Source organism: Pelodiscus sinensis, chromosome 3 (genome assembly GCF_052426305.1).
Source record: "Pelodiscus sinensis isolate ZL-2025 chromosome 3, ASM5242630v1, whole genome shotgun sequence".
NCBI lineage: Eukaryota > Metazoa > Chordata > Testudines > Trionychidae > Pelodiscus > Pelodiscus sinensis.
In genome coordinates, this window is record NC_143054.1 from 85790295 (window position 1) to 85811011 (window position 20717).

A 20717-nucleotide genomic window follows, 5' to 3' on the forward strand; every position below is an offset into this window, starting at 1 on the left:
ACAAGCTGACAAGGGATACATTTTAAAGATCTATAGATCAGAAAATCAAATACCTGGCAGAGGTTTGAGTGACCTCTGAACTAGGGTAAAAGTTGCAAATTCTGCTGGTTGCGAAAAGGGGATGTTAATACTCTGATTAATTTCTTGTATCGTAAGGAACCGATAGCCATTAATCCAGAACAGCCGTCCACTATAATACAGCAGTGCACTGTAGGATACTTCTGAAGAACTCCATCCTGCAAATTCAGTGACTATGGCATCACCACAACTGTGAACATAAATATGGTATTTCCTAAGCCACAACCTGCTTTGTAAGAAGAAAAGGATCTAGGTAACACACTTTGATACCTTAAACTTTATCCTTCAAGTTCTCCTTCCCCTTAGACAAGTAATAAGAACAAATAAAAAGTTTTTCTTTTAGTTCCTGCTTCCTCCCCTCCACTGAACATCCCTCAATCAGATGCACGACTAGAGCCCCCAAAACAGTTTGTTTCTTCAGTTCTTATAAGATGACACCTTTAAAATGAGGTAAACATTTATGCTAAGTATGATAAATTGTTCAAAAGGAGACAATATAGTATCCTTTATTAAAGACATCCCTGTCTTTTTGTATAACTGAAAACAATCCTCCCATTTTGATTAGCCACTGTGGTCTTTATTATCCTGCTCTCTCCCTTTCATTTCCTGCACCACTGCTGCCTCTGCACTCCAATGGAATTCCCCGGCAGCCTTGTGAGACATACAGACAGTAAATTCCTCTTTAAAGAAGGTTAGATAAGATCAGCTCCTATAGGGTGGCTGATGGGGTTCTTCCAGTAGTTCGCTTGGTACAACTGCCACCAACAGAGCACACAGAACAACCAGCCAAGGGGATATGTCTCCGCTAACTGAAAGAGGACTCCAGCATGATGATGTTATCGCAAGGGTAAGAGCAGCGAAAGCTTAACTGAAGCCGCCGAATAAGGCCTGGCGTTTGGTGCCATAGCAGAGCGGTTACTTTCCCAACCCTTCCTCTCACCCAGTCCTTAACTCCTAACAAAGAAAACAAATACGAAAGATACAGTGATCCAGTCAGGACAAACGAGCCACGGATTTCTGCAAAGATCTATCTGTGCAACTGGCACAGTGGCTCCATACGAACCCTCTCCGTCTCACAGAGAGTTGCATATCTATTGCATGGGTAAGGGCCTATGGTATTGGAGACATGGTATAAATGTTCCTTGTCCACTTGGTTCAGCCCTCTTGAAAGGCTCCTTATAGCATAGACTCTAATTTCTTCTTCATTTTCTTGCTAAAGTAATAAAGCTAACTTAGACTTAAAATGGATACATAACTCACTGGCAACCTACAACCAGCGAATCAGCAGCCACACAAATAATTTGCCTGGCAAATCTCCAGTGCACTGTCACATTATTTCCATATGAGAAATGCAACTCTATGCCCAGTACCCAAACTCGGGAGCCTAAATCAGGAGCTCAGTTCCCCCAGATGATGCCCAATCATACCTCCTTTTGCTCATTTTAGAACCTACATGCAGAACTGAACATTTTGAAAACTGATCTCCTTCCTATCACAGCTCCAGTGAAATATCTGACATGCAGCTCACATTAGGAGCTCAATTCTGCTCCCACTGAAATCACTGGAAAGCAGGAGATGAACTTCATTAGCAACAGAATTCGACCCCAAGGAGTAATGTGACTGATTGTTTTCAGGGTAACATGCCCTTATTTATTAAAAGCTATTAACCCTTACCCCCAGCAGTAGGAATGGTGATTTGATCTAGCATGCCACTTCTGTGTCAAATCTTGTAAGTATTCTTTGATCCCAATTTATCTTCTGGGCAACAGATTAGATATGTTACCAAGACATCATTTTACCACCTTAGAAATATCTTTCAGCTTTGACACATGCTCTCCAATACAGATCTGAAAGGCTCCTACATGCTGTTTGGTCCATTAAGATTGATTACTCTGACTCTCTTTGCTCTGAATACCATCAAAGATGATATATGCCTTGCAGCTGGTTCACAATTGAGTTGCAAGTATTGCCCCTCACACAAACTTATGTGTTCATAGTACACTGGCCACCAGTGAGTCTGAGATTAATCTTAAAATTTAGTTGATGACATACAGGACTGGGTCTTCAGTCCAAGCGAGGGGCGTGTTTCTCCTGCTCATGTGCCCATACTTGTGCTAGCTGTCCTTGAGTTAGTGCAAGTATAAATAGCAGTGTGGCAGCAGTAGCACTGGTAGGGGGCCGCTGACCTGTGCCAAACACTTGTCCACTGGTTTCAGGTGGGTTTGTAATGGGCACGGTTCAGCCATGCCTCTGCGGCCACTACCAATGCTACTCCTACCACACTGCTATTTATACTTGTGCTAGCTCAATGACAGCTAGCCCAAGTATGTGTAGATAAGTAGCGGAATCACACCCCTAGCTCATAGGTTAGATATAGCAGAAGACTCCATGTGAAATAGATATGCCTTTTAAGTCATTTTTAGAGGTTCACTCTGATTCCTGTACAGTTGGACTTGCAGTAACTAAAAGAAGCTTTACATATGAAAGGATACCGAAAAATTAAAAAAAAAAGTTGTAAACCCTTTGTAAGTAGTTTTTCTGTTCATATATGGCACATGCATAAAACACGGGAAAGTGAGCTAAAGGACTGATCAACATTAATCTAACGTGACCTATGAAACACGCTTGTGGCTTTTCCATTTGTGAATAAGGCATCCATCTCATATTCATGGGGTCAAAAAGACTACCATGTGACTACTGATTGCTCATGTGGGTAAGGGCTGCAAATTCCAGTCCTAACCCAAGGGCAAGGAGTATTAGTTGCTGCCCTTGATATTTGAGAAATGTCAGATTTACAAAATGATCCAGATTCAACATAATATGGAAAATGAACTACTTATTTCTAATGTTACAAGTCCAAGTATAACCTCAACTGAACCAAGCGTCCATATCCATGCTGTTTCTATCATTATGAAAAATATGAATAACTTCCTGGTAACACAACCCAGAGTTGTCCATAAGCTACAGGTGATCATTATTTACTTAGGACTAACAACATGTTCAGCTTAGTACAATACACATAATATAAAAGAGTTCCTGCCTTGAAGCCCTTTCAGTTTAAAAAGCGGAAACACAGAGGAAAGGATGCACTGAAATTCTCATTGGTCAATGTATTTGAGAGAGAGAGAGAGAGAGAGAGATGTACACTTAGAAATACTGTTACCTCTCTCCACAAAGTGATACTCTGTACAGATTTAGACACAGGCTGTCTTGCACAAGCCAATAGAGGAAGCCATCACTGAGATCCAAGGTTAGAGCAATTACCTACAAGACAGAAAAATCCAAATAGGAACGTGAACAAAATGAATACATTATGGAAAAGATCCCTTCAATTCTGAAAGATATGTGGCATACTTGTTTATTATTATACAGCACCTTAAAGTAAACAGCTCTTTACTAGAAAATACAAATTATAAATCTTTGTCACAATGATTTCCCACCCTAAATCAGATCTATGTAAAAAAAAGGATAACAATAAACAAATCATTAGATCCGCAACTGGTGTAAATCCGTATCACTTTATTGATTTCAGCAGTGTGACATTAATTTGCAGCAGGTATTTAATTATATTTATAAGCATCTGCTATGTTGCTCATCCCTGTAGTAACTGAGTACCTCAGATACTATTGTAGCCATATATCAATTAGCTAATGAAGCCTTCTATTCCTAAAATTGCATAAACACCTCTGGCATTTTAATGTCCTCTGTCCAAAACAAGTTGTTTGTTTCTAATCAGAAAAGCAGTGCCACTCTTTAGAGTAATATTTCACAGTTTCTGATTGTATTTTTACAATTTGATTTTACATAAGCTCTATCACTTCTGGGCAATCAAACCAAGGGATTCTTAGACAGAGTCTGATCTCATTATTTATAGAAAATGATATGCCAATTAATTAAAATACATTTAATTCAGTTTACATTCAAAATAGCCACATTTCAGTTAGAACAATGTGCTATCATTTTTATTTAGTAGTAATCTGAAGAAAAAGTAGAGGACTCTTGTTGGCCCTTACCTCTACTCTCACCTGCACAAAAATAAGGTGTTTTTTTAAATTAGTCCAGATGTTCCAAATAAATTGTGTAATTTCACATCTGTAGTCTACAGCATGCACAATACTCTATGCATAAATGGTAAAAGTAAGAATCAACTGACCTTCTTTGTGAGTGAAAATAAGATTTACATCCACAAATTAGGTGGCTGAATTCTATCATATGAACCCTCAGCTAATTGTGCCTGCAAGTTTTTGCAGTGCAAGTGCAAAATTACAGATAAGGCTGACACCACTGAAATTTTGCCTTGACATTTCCCATATGCTGCTCTCTGGTCAAGGAATAGATCTCTCTTGTTTTTTAATATTAAGGTTTCATTATAGATGTGAATGGAGCATCCATTATTTTATTCTTCACTCACCAGAAACAAAAGATGTTGACAGGAGAGAGAAAAACAAATGCCATATCACAAACCTGGATCTTTGTTGTCCATAGTGCAATTCCCATCATATTTGTATTGATATTGCATGTCAGAAAATCAAGGTCTGAATTATTGCTCTTGTAAATTTTCTTTGTAAAAAGTAATCTTGGTATGAGCATGTATGTAGTCAGAGTAGGATTTTATATATATTATTTATGTTACCGATTATATCTCTCTTACCCACTCTCAGGGTATGTCTACACTACCCCGCTAGTTCGAACTAGCGGGGTAATGTAGGCATACCGCACTTGCAAATGAAGCCCGGGATTTGAATTTCTCGGGCTTCATTTGCATAAGCGGGGAGCCGCCATTTTTAAAACCCCGCTGGTTCGAACCCCGTGCGGCGCGGCTACAGGGGCTCGAACTAGGTAGTTCGAACTAGGATTCCTATTCTGAACTACCGGTACACCTCGTTCCACTTATGCAAATGAAGCCCGGGAAATTCAAATCCCGGGTTTCATTTGCAAGTGCGGTATGCCTACATTACCCTCCTAGTTCGAACTAGGAGGGTAGTGTAGACATACCCCCTGTGACATGTTCTATCAAATTTTGTCTCCAACATCCCAATAGCACATCTATGTTCTTTAGCCATTTTATTCTTTAGCCTCTTTTGCCCACCCCTTTTCTTTATCACTACTAGCTTCTTCCACCAATTCAGGTTTGTCCATATCCCTCCATTATTACTTAAATTAAAGCAAAGAAAAAGGTGTACTCTTCATATTTAGAGGTCATGTAGTAATTTAACGCCTCTCCTTTCATGTGTTACAAAAATAGACAGATTTTTCCCATGGTGTGACAGAGATTAATCTCTGAACATGATGTATAGTTGTTAACCTGCAATGTAATCCTATATCATAAGATGCAACATAAATTTAGTTTCTTGAAATAGCCCTTGACTTGCCATATCTCATGACGCAGTACTCAACAGGGTTCTGGCACATACTGCAAGTGGCATGCTTTGCTGCTCCTTTATAATGTACTGACCTCACAAGTATATTGTAAAGAACGGTCAATGTTTATACAGCGCTTTGAACATACTGAGTCAGATCCCCACAGCTGGTGTAAATCTGAAGTCAACAGAGCTATGCCAATATACACCAGCAGAGGTATAAAGTTTATGAAGCTTATAAAGCACAACCCTCATGCTACATTTTTGTATATAATAGTTAGCCTTCTCACTTCTGCACAGTGCAATATCTTTAACGGTATCTATAGCTCCTTAGGAGCTGTACAAGGTCAGAGACCTACTCCAAGACTCAGGTTTAAAGCTCATACAGGTGAATAATTGGATTGCTGAAGATCTTACAATATTCTATTAATTTTGTTTTTAAAATAAGCTTAGTAAATTTCAAAGAATTAGCATATTTCAGCTCCTTGAAACTTGAACACTCTAAGTCACTTTTTTTCTCCCTTCCTTCCCTTCTACTTTCCTTATTTATTCTTGGATCTGGACTTTTAATGCTCCATTCTTCTGAAGAAGTGGGTTGCACCCACAAAAGCTCAAGATACCATCTACATGTTTTGTTAGTCTTTAAAGTGCTGCTAGATTATTCATTGCTTTTTAAGTTTTTCCAGCAAAGAATTAGTTATTCATATAAATAAATTTACGATCTGCAGTTACAATGGCTCTAGGGCAATAATAATTATTGTTAATTGGTACATTATTTGCCTTGTCATAACACCCAAAAGCCCCAGCCATTGGCACAAAAATGACCACCAGAGCAACAGGATAACAGCAATGAAGCAGACAGCTGCAGAGTTGGCAAAAGCTTTGAAATTCAGGAAGAGAAGCTTGAAGCTGATGCGGGGAGCTAACTGCAAAGATTCAGAGAAAGGGAGAAGGGCAAAACGCATGGCAAGGATGACTTTAAGAATCATAGATTAATGTAGGAATTATCAATCCATATGTGTTAGAGTAGATGCTGATCACCAGGGAGAAATCTCATTTTGTTAGGCACATTACAGGGCATGGGAATTTGACAACTTCCAGTGAAGAAATATGCATTGGCCAGCATCCAAAGTGGGACATAAGGCAAGTAAGTGGATGGCCCATTGATCTGTTGCGTTACAGCATGGAAATATTATTCTGCGTTGCAATCACTTTTTAATTCTTCAGTATTTAGGATTATAATATAATATTCAGTATTTAGGAGTGTAATATCTTTGTACTATTAGAATTTGTCTTTAAATGTACTAGCTGAGCCCTCTTATACAGAGTGGATGTAACAAAAAAAGACCTGTAAGATGAACTGACTTTTGAAATGCCTTTTACCTTTAACAGCATTAAGTTTTACATCCTAAAAACCCAGATGGTTATTAGTTACCCTCTATGGAGAGGAAAAATATTTTGAAAAGTTTAAAGATTCCAGGAAGGGTGATGAAACTAGCAAGAAGAAGTCAGTGGGAGTTAGAAACAGCAAGGCTGTGTCTACATTGGCATGATTTTGCACAAAAGCAGCCGCTTTTGCGCAAAAACATGCTGCCTGTCTACGCTGGCGGGGAGTTCTTGCACAAGAACACTGACATTCTAATGTAGAAAATCAGTGCTTCTTGTGCAAGAATTATGATGCTCCCGCTCAGGGATAAGCCCTCTTGCGCAACTGTTCTTGCACAAGAGGCCAGTGTGGACAGGCAACGTTAATTTCGTGTGCAAGAAAGCCCGATGGCTAAAATGGCCATTGGAGCTTTCTTGTGTAAGAGAGAGTCTACACTGGTATGGATACTTTTGCGCAAAAGCACATCTCTTGCGCAAAGGCACATGCCAGTGTAGACGCTCTCTTGCGCAAATATTTTAACGCAAAAACTCTTGCGTTAAAAGTATTTGCACAAAATCTTGCCAATGTAAACGTAGCCCTGGAGTTCAAAAAAGATCTTTGATAATGAGCAGTATCTGTGGAAGATGGGAGCACACCTTGTATAACTTTAAAGAAAAAGTTGTATCAGTAAGAGATACACTTTAAAGAAAACCATTAGATGGATGCTGCAGCAGGCTGCCTTTTTGGTATTCTTGAGCACTTCAACAGTAATTTGGCAACAACTATTCCAAGCTCTGAGAAGGGGACTCTTTTTCCTGAGAAGGAGACTCAGCACATGTCACGGCCTGAATGAAGGCAGCTATTAGGCAAGTGCTGATGAATATTTATGGTGATGGAGCCGACAGCCTTTGTAGGCCCCTGGACAAAGCATCGGGGTGGGGATGGGGGGCAGGGAAGCTACAGAGGCGGTCAGCTCTGCTGCATACAGATGGGGCATGGCATTGGGTGCAAGGGGAGAGGCCAGTGCAGCCAGCTATCTGCGCACCACCTGGAGCATGACACTGCTCCCCCTCAAACTTGAGCACCTCACACTGTGCACAGTGTGACGCTTTGACAGTGATTTAAAGGGCTAGGGCTCCTGCCGTTGTCTCAGCTGCAGTAGCAGTGGTGCAGGCTGGAAGCCCCAGACCCCTCTGAATCACCGTTCCCTGAGGCAACTGTCCAATTTGCTCCCCCTGTTGATGGGCCTGGCCGGACCTAAATGTGACGGCTCATTCACAGACCCTTATTATAGGGAAAAACATTGAAAGATTTGCCCCACATCCTGGACTGCTCCTAAAAAGTGCCCGGTGTAGCTGAGGAAAGGGGAGTGGAAAAGTACCTTTGAGCCAGATTTGCATTCCCTTCATCCTGGGGTTCATGAGGGCAGATGGTCCTCTGGCTGCACTGACTGCCAGTGTTCCCCAGGATCCATTCCTGCAGACAGGGTCGCAATGTCTTTCCCCCAGCTACCTCAGTGCTGGGAGAGCAAGTGATACAGAAATAGCTACTATGGCTCTGTAGCAACAGACAATCCCTTTAGGCAAAAGGAACCTTCACATGGTCAAATACGTCAACTGGGGAAATGGCACAAAGCTGCCCTGATGTAGTGGAGAATCGGGATCTTTATCTACTTTTTACGTTCCAACTTGATATGGATAAGACTAATTTGGTTGCAAAAGTCAAAACCAATCACTACAGTAATTCTATTTTGGGAACAGAAGGGAAACTTTAGAGAATACATTGTCCATCTTCTTGCTTACAGACAGGCAACATTCATGTGAGTGATAGCCTAGGGTATGTCTACACTACCCCACTAGTTCGAACTAGCGGGAGTAAGGTAGTCATCCGCAATTGCAAATGAAGCCCGGGATTTGAATTTCCTGGGCTTCATTTGCATGAAGCTGGCCGGCGCCATTTTTAAATGCCGGCTAGTTCGAACCCCGTGCCGCGTGGCTACACGCTGCACGGAGTAGCTAGTTCAGATTAGGCTTCTCATCCGAACTAGCTATCCTCCTCGTGGAATGAGGAGTACAGCTAGTTCAGATTAGGAAGCCTAATCCGAACTAGCTACTCCATGCCACGTGTAGCCACGCGGCACGGGGTTCGAACTAACCGGCATTTAAAAATGGCACCGGCCGGCCTCATGCAAATGAAGCCCGGGAAATTCAAATCCCGGGCTTCATTTGCAATTGCGGATGACTACATTACCCCCGCTAGTTCAAACTAGCGGGGTAGTGTAGACATACCCCTAGTTACTTGCTGTGACACCAAAGCCAAACTGTGGTTTTCAGCCCAAAAAACGGTTTAGTGGGTAGAAATGGCAAAATAACCAGCAGGAAACCATACAATACAATATCTTCCTCTAAATGTCATTTTAAACATTCAGGGCCAGACAGGATTTCAATTGAGCCAAGGTGGTTTACACCAGCTTATGAACTTCAAGATCTACAGTGGTCATTATTAAAAAGTCAATATTTGCCCATTACTACTGTCCAAGTCTATTTTGACTTACCACAACTCTGTTTAAATACAAAAAAATAGCTCTCACTCTATAGGATAGCAGTAGGTAAAGAGTCACTTTTTAATGATAGTCACTGAAATTAAAAACTTGATTAACACAAATATTGTTATTCACATTCACACTTCCATGATAATTACTCAATAAAATAATAATTGTAGGAATTAACTACCAAGGTATAATGCCAAGTTACACCCAATAACAAATGAAAGATTTCTTCTTTTTACAAATGAAGTATTGCTATATTTGATACACCAGGCACTAATACGGACTGTAAGCTGTGCAATTAGACACTAAAACACTTATTTTTAAATATCAGTCACCTGTTTACCAGAAAACCGGGGCTGCTCTTGTAACATACGGTAGTTCTCCCCATTCAGTCTGGTGCTTTCCACAGAGCAAGTTGTGGCCCAGTACAGATAGCCATTGATTGCATCAACCACAAGATCCTTCACCGGGAATGCAGCATGCACCACAACATCTACGTGTCCTACCAGCAGTGATTTTCTGTAGATCTGGGGGGAAAGGGTGAGAAATAGCATAGTTCCTCACACATTAGTTATGAGCCACAAACCACAGCCATATGAATACATGTATGTGATTACTTCACAGCATTTTATTTCAAGCTTAGGTGTTTAAAGTGTTGCATAAAGGATTATGCAAAATTATCATTAAGGTTCTGCTATTCAGTGACAAAAGCAAAATCTGAAACATCTAATCCTTCTTTACCATTCCTTGTTTTACCAGCCTTCTGAGCTGATCACAGTTCACACCCAGTCTTCACTCCCTATGCACAGCTGTAAATTAGGATTCAAGGCAGTGGCGCATTTGGACCCATGGTTCTCATTTTCAAAAGAGTCTCTAACTTTGCACTCATGTAATTAGAGATAGACTTTGATAGCACATAACTTAGCACTGCATTTTTAATGCAGGCACATTTTATATAACTTGCAAGGCTAAGCAACTGATTTTGGGAGCACAAAGCGCATTTGCAGCTATTTGGGCACAAAATATCAAAGTAGTATATCAGAGATGACTTCTGAAAAACCACCCCTTTATTTAACGAAACACCTCAATTTTTGTACAATACCAAGGAAAATACAAATGTACATTTCTTCATCAAGTGAGATTCACTTAAGCAATCTTTAGCTGAACACTAACTAACACTAAACTATTTATATTTATATGTATATTTATATGTATATTTTGAACCTGCAGTTCAGTATCCTGGCTTTAATTAATAATTACATTTCATCTCAATTACATTTCATCCTTTCATAACTGGAAAAAAATAAAGATCTCAATGGAAGGAAAGGTATAATGTTATCTAGTTACAAGTTACAAGTTATCTACTATAAAATAAAGGGTCGACAGCAGTGCTCTCAAGTGATAAGAGTTGTTAAACATCTTTCCAAATACTATTCAATGTTTTTTTGTGATTTGTTACTTTAGCCATGGTGTAACACTCTTACATACCATATTTGCTTTGCCAGCCCAGTACAAGTACTGGCCCAACCAATCAAAGGCCACTATCCTTGCTTTTCTGATGTCAGATATATGAGACATCTCAATGGCACCTGTTGTTCTGCTCAGCGACCACATATGAACTTCCCCTGTTGAGTTGCTCCAGTAAAGAGTGTCATTATACCAGTCTATGTCTGAAACAAGAAAAGATACAAGCAGCAATTTCTCAATCACGTCAATAAAACTACAGTTTTTCAAGAACAATTTAAAATATCCAGTGAAGATCTTGTCTACACTAGCAGCAGCATGTAGGATACATGTAGCTATATGCTATAGTAGAGGGCTGGCCACATCCAAAGAGTAGCAGGAGAGAGCTACCAGAGCTTTTGTCTGATGCCCCAGCCTGCCTCTGTGGTAGGGAAAGGTTTTGCCAGTGGGGAAGACAGGAGGACATGACACTGCTAAAAGTAGCAGTGTAGCTGGGGAGGCACTGCTTGGACATTCAGAGAGCAGTGTAAGGTATATATCCTGGGGCTCAACTGTATCTTTACTCCCTCAAGCAGTACCCCACTGTCTACACTGCTGCTTATATCTATGCTCCATGTCATGAAGTTGCTATTCTCCACATAACCCCGTAACTACCTTAAGGCTGAAACAGGTCAAATTTGCTAAAAGAGCAGGAACAATTTGCAAAGGATGATACAGCTCTAAAACTCAGCTGAGTGCGAGATGGTCATCATGATCTCTCTTACGTAGAGCAATTACCTTATTACACCAACCTCATTCACATTAGAGTAACCCCATTGATTACAATGCAGGTTGAACTTCTACTACCCAGGACTCTCTGGTCCAACAACTTCCATGATCCAATACAGATGTTGCAGGACGAAAGAGTCTAGGTGAAGGGCTGGTGGCCAGCAGTCCTGAGAGGCAGGGTGCATAGCATGCAGCAGTGGGGGCCGGCAGCAAAGGGGAAGCCAGCCTACGGTCAGTAGTAAAGCCAGGGCTGGCAGGGATGTCAGTGGGAGATAGGAAGACCTTCCCTGGTCTGGCCAAATCCCTCATCTGGGACCAGTCATATCTCAAGAGTGCCGGACAAGGAAGGTCCAACTTGTAGCACTGCATTACTTTGAAACACTGAGGTTACACAGATGTAGAGAGATTGGCAGAAACTGAACCAGGGAACTTAACTCATCCCTAGTGTAAAAGCATTTCACCAGGGATAAATTTGGCCCAGGGAATGCAAGGCGTATCTGTCTCAAGACTCAGCTCAGCTCAAGCTGTTTCACTGCACATTCAGCTCTTGTAAGATATGATGAATGTTCTCATCTTTCGGTTCCTTTCATCCACTTTGGGTTACTCTGATCAGTGCGGACAGGCCTACTATAGGAACCCAACCTGAACAGTATTTACCTGAGGCATTCCTTATATCAGGAGAGAGGAATACTCCTGGCCCAAAATTATCCAATGGCTGCTTCCAAAGTCCGCCATCTCCCACAGCCAAGATATAAGGTTCTTCTTCAACTGACAAACAATGAACAAGTTGAAACTAGGCAGTACCCTATAAATAATCAGCACTGCATTATTGGTGTGCCAGCAGTCAGGATCAGAGACCCATTGTGCTAAGGGCTGTACAAACACATAATAAGAACCAGGCTCTGCCCCTAGGAACAGTAAATCTAAATATGCAAGAGAGACACAGGCTGTGAAAAAAGAAGTATGTGCCACCCATTTTTAGAAAGGCAATGGAGACACAGAGAGATTAAGTGCCTCACGCAAAGCCCAAAATACTTGGTGGAGCCAGGAACTGATTCCATATTTCCTGGGTCTCACTCCAGTGCCTTAACTATAAGCCTCTCCTACCCTCTCCATATGTATTATTCTAAGTACATTTAAATAAATATTTCAACAGTGTACAGGTTACAGCCATCATACATATGCTTTCTGAGGGCCTTTGGCATTTCCCCAGTAAGCCACCCCTCCCCTTTGTTACATGGTGACAGGGATACTCAGCTGTTTCCAACTGCACCCATGCTAAGCCACCTGCTACTAGTCCCAACGTGCCACCCTTTGCACTGGTCCCAATGCACTTTAAATGAGGTCCCAGATGCTCATGTCACTCAAAGGAAGTACTATGTGGAGAGTAGGCACAGTAGAGGATTGAGCCTGTGATGTTCCTCGGGTCTAGGCCTCGACAGGAGGAGAGTATGCACAGGACAAGTTCCTCCCTACTGCTTGGTGAAAGAATAAGTCTTACCTTCTTTTAAAGTGGTGCCCCTAAAAGGCTCTGTCCATGGTCCTTCCCCAGCAGGAGATACAGCTCTCACTGACACCTCGAACGCAGTGGAGAAGACCAGCTCTTTCATTGTAAACCTAGTGCCACTGATGTTAGAGACAACCAGAGCCTCACGGGCCTGATGCTGGTCCGATACCTTCACAATGTAAGTCCAATTCTGCCAGGCAGAAGAACCTGAAGGGTGCAGATAATCACATTGCTGGACAAGAAACTACTACAACAGAAGTCAGGGAAAGCGCAGTTTTAGAGACGCATTGCAAAGCTCCCAATATCCAAATGTAGAGATTTCCTAGTGATATCAGCAGGGGTGAATATTTAAACTAGTGCTGCGTGAGTCCCTTGTGCCATGGCAGCACACCATCAAGCCTGCCCTTCTGAACAACCTAACTGGGAGAGACAGACAGCTCACACAGCCCCAGACGTACTTCTGGCCTGGTGCCCGCAGCCCTCACTCCGGAGGTAGGAGATTGTCTCTGAGGCTCACTCCCTGGGGGAGGAGGTTACACAGAGTGGCCAGTTCAGACACACTTGCATGAATGGCAGAACTGATGACTATCTTCCCCAGCCATACCGGCATTGCGTGACTGTCCGTGGAGGTGTGATAGCACTGCTAGTCAACACTGCCATCATCACAACCCATGATGTAAGGTGCAGCCTATTTGAAACCCTGCTAGACAGAAATACTGACTCACTCAACTAAGTCTCCATTAATTTGGCAAGGTGCATTCCTTATTTTACCCGGAAATCTTCGCTTAAAATTTTGTAAGCTTTATCGTGGATTATTGGGCCTGTTTTTCTCCCACTCCTGTTTCATACTGAGGTAACTCCATCAATTTCAGTAGAGTTATTTCTGATTCACACCAGCATGAGGGAACAAAAGATCAGGAAACGCTTTCCATTCAGTACAGTGGAACATGGACTGGACCAATAGGATGGAGCAGCTGGACTTACTGGTTCCAATGGTAAGTTCAGGTGGTCTCCAGCAGATCACAGCATGGTCTGATCCAAACAGCACCGTGACCAGCTGAGGATGAGCTGGCAAAGGATAAGGCTGGGTTGCTGCTCCGTAAGAAAGCAAATTGTTGTATCCAAAATAATCGACATGGGTAAAATCACAATCCACCATAAATTCATTAAAGGCTTTGATTCCAGCTGGAGACAGCTCCTCACGGAAAACTGCCCTGCCATCCGTGACAATGAATGTTTTGTTCTCATAAATAAAGCTCTCTATGTCTTTAAATGAAACTTGAGGTCGCAGTATGTTAAATTCAGAACCATCCAGAAAGCTGGACACAAAGGATTGATCAGTTTTGTTGAAGTAAATTAGCCTTTTGGACTGGGAGTTTATCACAAAGTCTTTCAGAGCACTGATTCTCACAATTGGCAAAGCTTCAGGGACCTGTCCAGGATAGACAGGGAGGCATGCCCTATAAATTCCATCCTCCAGTAGATAAAAGACATACCTAACAACAGAATAAAACAGCCCATAGTACTTACACCACAGAACACCGTGTAGATGAGTCACTGATATTTTAGTGGCTCAGACACACACCTGTCCTTCTAAAAATATATAGAGAAATTATTTTCATTCATATTTACTTGTATCCTATGAGAATTAAATACCGGAGTCCCAATTCTCAGTTGATATAAAATAAAGCTACATCATTTTATACTAGCTAAGGATCTGGCCTGGAAAAACTTGACAAAAGTTAGATGGCTGGTGTGCTGAGCCTGACATGCTGAGCCTGACATGCTGATCGAACAGGGCTGGACTGAGGGGTGGGTGAGCCGGGCAGCTGCCCGGGGCGCCAACCAATGGGGGGCACCAGATGGCAGCTGTAAGGGGCGTGCGGCGTCCCTTATAGCTGCCATCAGGCACCGCGTGCCTGGCTCCCGCAGTGCCGGCCCCGCGGTGCTGGCCAGCAGTGCCCTTCCCCCCATAGCCACGGGGCCCTGCACGGCCCAGCGCACGTGCCAGCAGCAGTGGCCGGGTCGGGCTGGGCAACGCATGCGCCATGCGCCCCGGGGATGGGCCTGGGCTGCACACCAGCGGCCGAGGCCGGTCCACGCATGCGCTGTGCACCCGGGGGGCGACGCTGCGTGCCCGGGACCGGGGCGCTAAAATGGCTCGGGCCGGCCCTGTGATCGAGACTTGCCTCTTTGTTTCCACAACTTCCATTAGTAGCCATCTGTTGTCTCTTGTCCTATTCTTAGATTATAAACCCATTGGGGGCAGACACTGTCTTTTGTTGTGTTTGTACAGTGCCTGGCACAATAGGGTCCTAACCCACCAGTAATGCTCCTGGTTAATCTAGTTCTACAAATAATAATGATCAGAATAATGAAAAGAGCATTCAAATAATACATCCACTGTTAGGCACAAACAGTTAAAACTCAAACAACTGGGTTGATGAAAGAATTCAATGTCTTTTTTAACTTCATACGTTGTCTGAAACAAATCAAAAGTGATGAGAAATGAGCGTGCTGAAGAATAACAAGGGAGCAAACTTGGCCATCCATATAACTGAGGGGAGGGCCAGTTTATCAAGAGGTTAGTACTTGGGTGGCTAACTAAGTGAAGACGATTGCCAAAGAGACCAACGGAACATGTGACACCAACAGATCAAAGGAGAAAAAAAACTTACCCATTATATGGATCAGCTACAATTTTCTTAGGGGAGGTAATAGAAGGAGAAGTAAGATCTTCCACAACTGTGCAGTTCTCTAAATTACAGACACATACCTGGGGAATCAAAATAAAGAGAAAGGCATTTGTGTATTAGTAAGATTTTTACTGATGAGTAGAACATGACCTGGGCATCCTATCAGGGAGACAGGCAAAAACTTATGGCAACTCCGAGGACCTATATGTTTTCAGTCATTCAATTATGAAGGGCACTCAGTGTGCCAAGCCCAGGTACATCCTTTAAGTGTTACCATGAAGGAATTTTCCATTCATTCTCCACTTACTTAGTGGTCTTCAAACTGGAGGAAAATGAAAAGCCAGATTTGTGGCCCAGCCATGCTTTGAGCAGGACCTGATGGGAGGAGGAGAGGTGATCTATAACTACCTTTGCGCTTGTCCTGCAAGCAGATTGGGACCAGTTTGGCCTCCAAACTTTCCTACCGTACATCAGCTGCAATGGACTCCTACGGCCATTGTTTTAAACTAGGGCTTCCAGAGTGCAGATATCTCTGGCAACATTTCCTCCTGACCTATAAACACCCTACGCACTAAGTGGAGGGGCTGGGCATTGGCACAACAAACCCCCATCGAGGGCAGCTTTCTCTCCCTTTGTCTCATATGTATGAGAGGAGCGAAGGAGCCAGACCAAGGACCTCAGCACTAAAATCATTAAAGTTTCACTAGCGAGGAATTAAATACAAGCTTACTATCTCTGAACAAAACTGCTATGAGCCTGCATCACCTTCATCATCACAAGAAAATATTTAGCCATCTCTTATCATTTGCAAAGTGCAAAGTAATCATTAACTAATTCTCATAACACCCCTGCAAGGTACAGTAAGAAAGCACTGTACAGATGAGGAATTGAGTTGTAAAGATTAAGTGACTTGCCACCAAAGGCATGAGCTACAGGCGGAGTCTGTCAGAAATGACATAACTTTTTCTTTCACAAGAATAAAAATTAGCTAAGAAGCTGGAATTCTAAGCAATCAGTTTACTTTTAATGTAGCCCAAGACTTCCGCAGACTGGAGTAGAAGCAGATATGACTTCTGTGCCAGGGAAGATAATAGAGCAAGTAATTAAGGAAATCACCTGTAAACACTTGGAAGGTGGCAAGGTGATAGGGAACAGCCAGCATGGATTTGTAAAGAACAAATCATGGTAAACCAATCTGATAGCTTTCTTTGATAGGATAACGAGTCTTGTGGATAACGGAGAAGCGGTGGATGTGGTATACCTAGACTTTAGTAAGGTGTCTGATATGGTCTTGCATGATATTCTTATCAATAAACTAGGCAAATACCACTTACATGGGGCTACTATAAGGTGGGTGCATAACTGGCTGGATAACCGTACTCAGGCAGTAGTTATTAATGGTTCACAATCCTGCTGGAAAGGTATAACTAGTGGGGTTCCACAAGGGTCTGTTCTGGGACCGGCTCTGTTCAATATCTTCGTCAACAATTTAGATATTGGCATAGAATGTACGCTTATTATGTTTGCAGATGATACCAAGCTGGGAGGGGTTGCGACTGCTCTGGAGGATAGGGACATAATTCAAAATGATCTGGACAAATTGGAGAAATGGTCTGAGGTAAATAGGATGAAGTTTAATAAAGACAAATGTAAAGTGCTCCACTTAGGAAGGAACAATCAGTTTCACACATACAGAATGGGAAGTGACTGTCTAGGAAGGAGTACGGCAGAAAGGGATCTAAGGGTTATAGTGGACCACAAGCTGAACATGAGTCAGCAGTGTGATGCTGTTGCAAAAAAAGCAAACATGATTCTGGGATGCATTAACAGGTGTGTTGTGAGCAAGACACGAGAAGTCATTCTTCCGCTCTACTCTGCTCTGGTTAGGCCTCAGTTGGAGTATTGTATCCAGTTCTGGGCACCGCATTACAAAAAAGATGTGAAGAAATTGGAGAGCGTCCAGAGAAGAGCAACAAGAATGATTAAAGGTCTAGAGAACATGACCTATGAAGGAAGGCTGAAAGAATTGGGTTTGTTTAGTTTAGAAAAGAAAAGACTGAGGGGGAACATGATAGCCGTTTTCAGGTATCTAAAAGGGTGTCACAAGGAGGAGGGAGAAAACTTGTTCATCTTGGCCTCTGAGGATAGAACAAGAAGCAATGGGCTTAAACTGCAGCAAGGGAGGTTTAGGTTGGACATTAGGAAAAAGTTCCTAACTGTCAGGGTAGTTAAACACTGGAATAAATTGCCCAGGGAGGTTGTGGAATCCCCATCTGTGGAGATATTTAAGAGTAGGTTAGATAAATGTCTATCAGAGATGGTCTAGACAGTATTTGGTCCTGCCATGAGGGCAGGGGACTGGACTCGATGACCTCTCAAGGTCCCTTCCAGTCCTAGTATTCTATGATTCTATGACTATTTTGTTCTATTTCTATGACAAAAAAAATCACATTAAAAATAAAAACATTATCATAGTAAACAGTCCACCAAACATCCCAACCATAATCCCGGAATTCCTTTTTGCCCTGTATAAGATAGGTCACACATTAGTAGCTGTTCATAATTGTTAAGAAGGAAATTAAACTCTAGAGCCCAACCTTTCCATTTATGACAAAGTACATCCGCTGATAAAGCCAGTCTACTGAGATGGATGTAATTTTCCCCAGGCCAGCATAAAAGAGCTTCAGATCAGACACATCAGACATGCTGGCAGCTCCTTTCACCCAGATAGAATTTCCCTCTGAGAAATAGACAACCTGCTGGTAAATGTTTACAGAAATCCCTGGAAACACAAGACAACACACACACAAGGTTAACGTGAGAAACACTTTTTGATTTTTCATTACTTTTTAAAAATTGTCATAGAATGAAGTAGGCAGCCCTCTATCTGAAACCTAACATGACCTAAATATGTTGACATTTCTCTCCACCATTTCTAGTATTTATTTCTTTCACTGTAATCCTGCAATTATACACAATGGCCCTTAGGACTGATACTACAGAAAACCAACAAACGGATTAGAGAGAAAGTTAAATGCATAGGTAGACAGACCAATCAACACCACTTCACCCAATCTGGTTCTGGGAGAAACAATGAAGCACAATTCATTCTGCATCAAGGCAGGGGCTCATCCCCTGGGAAAGAACTACCAGTGTCTGCATCCTCAACATGTGATGAGAGATTACTGTAGCTGGAGGTAACTTCAATTTCTGCTTGGTACAGCATTCAAGGGAGCCCTGATTGGCACTGCAAACTACAGGGCACATGCCCAGATCCCTGTATTGTGTCTCCCAGATAAAGGACCTGTGCGCACACACAGCCTCATTAGAGCATACAAAAACAGACAATGTGTCTGTGCTCTAGCAAGTTAGGCTAACATGTATTAAACCATGCTTGCTTCACCCCTGCTTAATTTATAGAGTTAACATAGCTCAGCATGCCTCAGCAGTGTATGGCTGATTGAGCACAATTCTCCAGCTATCCTAGCTACATCCTTTTCCCTAACCATTTGAGGGGAAGGGGTTGCTGGCCCCCTCATGCATTCAAGGGAGGTTGCACCAATTTTTCTCTAGCTCTATCCACACACACCTCTAAAGAACATTCTTTGGGCAGAAACAGAATATACCAAAAGTGAAACTGGCCCAATATGTCAATATTCTTAATAGCCTAGTCCTCCCTATTGTCTTCCTTTCTGGTTATGGCCCAGTGAACATCACAAAAGCCAGAGATTTCATTTGCAAAGGCACATCATCTTCAGCTGTTGAGCCATCCCTCCACCTGACCACTATGAGATCTCTCTTTCTCTCTTTGTTCCTCCTTCTGCATGGAGTCCCTCCACTTTCTAACAAGCTTGCCACACATCCCAATCCTCCCTCCACATTGCCCTGAATCTCACCTACCATATTTCATTTGCTTCCCTTTCCACAGATTCATTCAACAGATACCTGCTGCTCCTTGAACCCTTTCAGTGCCACATGACCGGTATCTAATATCATTTCAAAGGACTGGGTAACATCAGGAAAAGTTTGATATCACCCACATAGCTCTCAAATTGATAGAGAGAGAAGTCTGCAGTTTCAAGAAGGTGTGATGGTCTTGTGGTTATAAGGCATGAGATTGGGATTCAAGAGATCTTACTTCAACTGAAGGTTCCACCAAAGATCTTGCATGGTCTTGGGACAACCACTTAATCTCTCAACGATAACATTTTCAAAATAACTTAAGTGAGTATGGACTTTCAATGAAACTTAAGCTCCTAGGCGCCCAAATGACTTTGGAAAAGGGGACATTTACTCCTAAGACCTTTAAGTTCTTTTGACAACTCTGCACTTTGGCTCAGATAAACCTCCTATTTCACACTCGTGTCTGGAAGGCACTTGTATAATGCAGTAATGGGAGCTGTATCATTACCTATGGTAGAGAGAGAAAGAGAGAGAACAAACCTGTAATATTGTGTTGTATAACATCGATCGGAAGACATTGTGCGGCTTCCAGGAAAAACTCCATGGATCTCTTTCTTAGAGATTGCTTTCTGGCTAGAAAGAGCCATTTCACTTTTTCCTTTACTGACAATTAAAAAGACAATTTTAAAATGAAACAGGAAAACAGAAATGGAAATCAGAGGGCAAACTTCCTAACTTGTAGCTCATCAATCCACAATCCATCATTTGCATGCATATCCAAGACACAAGGCTGTTCACCACCAGGTCCAGCAAAAACAAAATTCCCAAGTGCTGTAATGATATCCAAGAGTAAGACAATTTTTGCAAAATATATACTTTCCTGCTACACAGCTTATCATCACTAGCTAAAACTAAAGCTGTGCTGCTGTAGCTCTGTGGGTCCCAGATTATGAAGGATACTAGACAGTAAGGGTACGTCTAGACTACAGGCTTTTGTCGACAGAAGTTTTGTAGACAGATACTGTCG

At 42.2% G+C, this 20717-nt stretch overlaps 1 protein-coding gene across 2 annotated transcripts in view; it reads right to left on the reverse strand.

The window, feature by feature from the left end:
- Positions 1-20717, reverse strand: part of ROS1 (ROS proto-oncogene 1, receptor tyrosine kinase) — a 103244-nt gene that overhangs the window by 58998 nt on the left and 23529 nt on the right. For both annotated transcript variants that reach the window (XM_075924044.2, XM_075924045.2), the window contains exons 10-19: positions 20231-20353; positions 18385-18569; positions 15770-15867; positions 14076-14587; positions 13086-13298; positions 12242-12352; positions 10841-11022; positions 9688-9879; positions 3242-3342; positions 54-268 (exon numbers count right to left, since the gene is read on the reverse strand). In XM_075924044.2, coding sequence (XP_075780159.2) covers positions 54-268; positions 3242-3342; positions 9688-9879; positions 10841-11022; positions 12242-12352; positions 13086-13298; positions 14076-14587; positions 15770-15867; positions 18385-18569; positions 20231-20353 — 1932 coding nt within the window. The remainder of the gene's footprint in view (positions 1-53; positions 269-3241; positions 3343-9687; positions 9880-10840; positions 11023-12241; positions 12353-13085; positions 13299-14075; positions 14588-15769; positions 15868-18384; positions 18570-20230; positions 20354-20717) is intronic.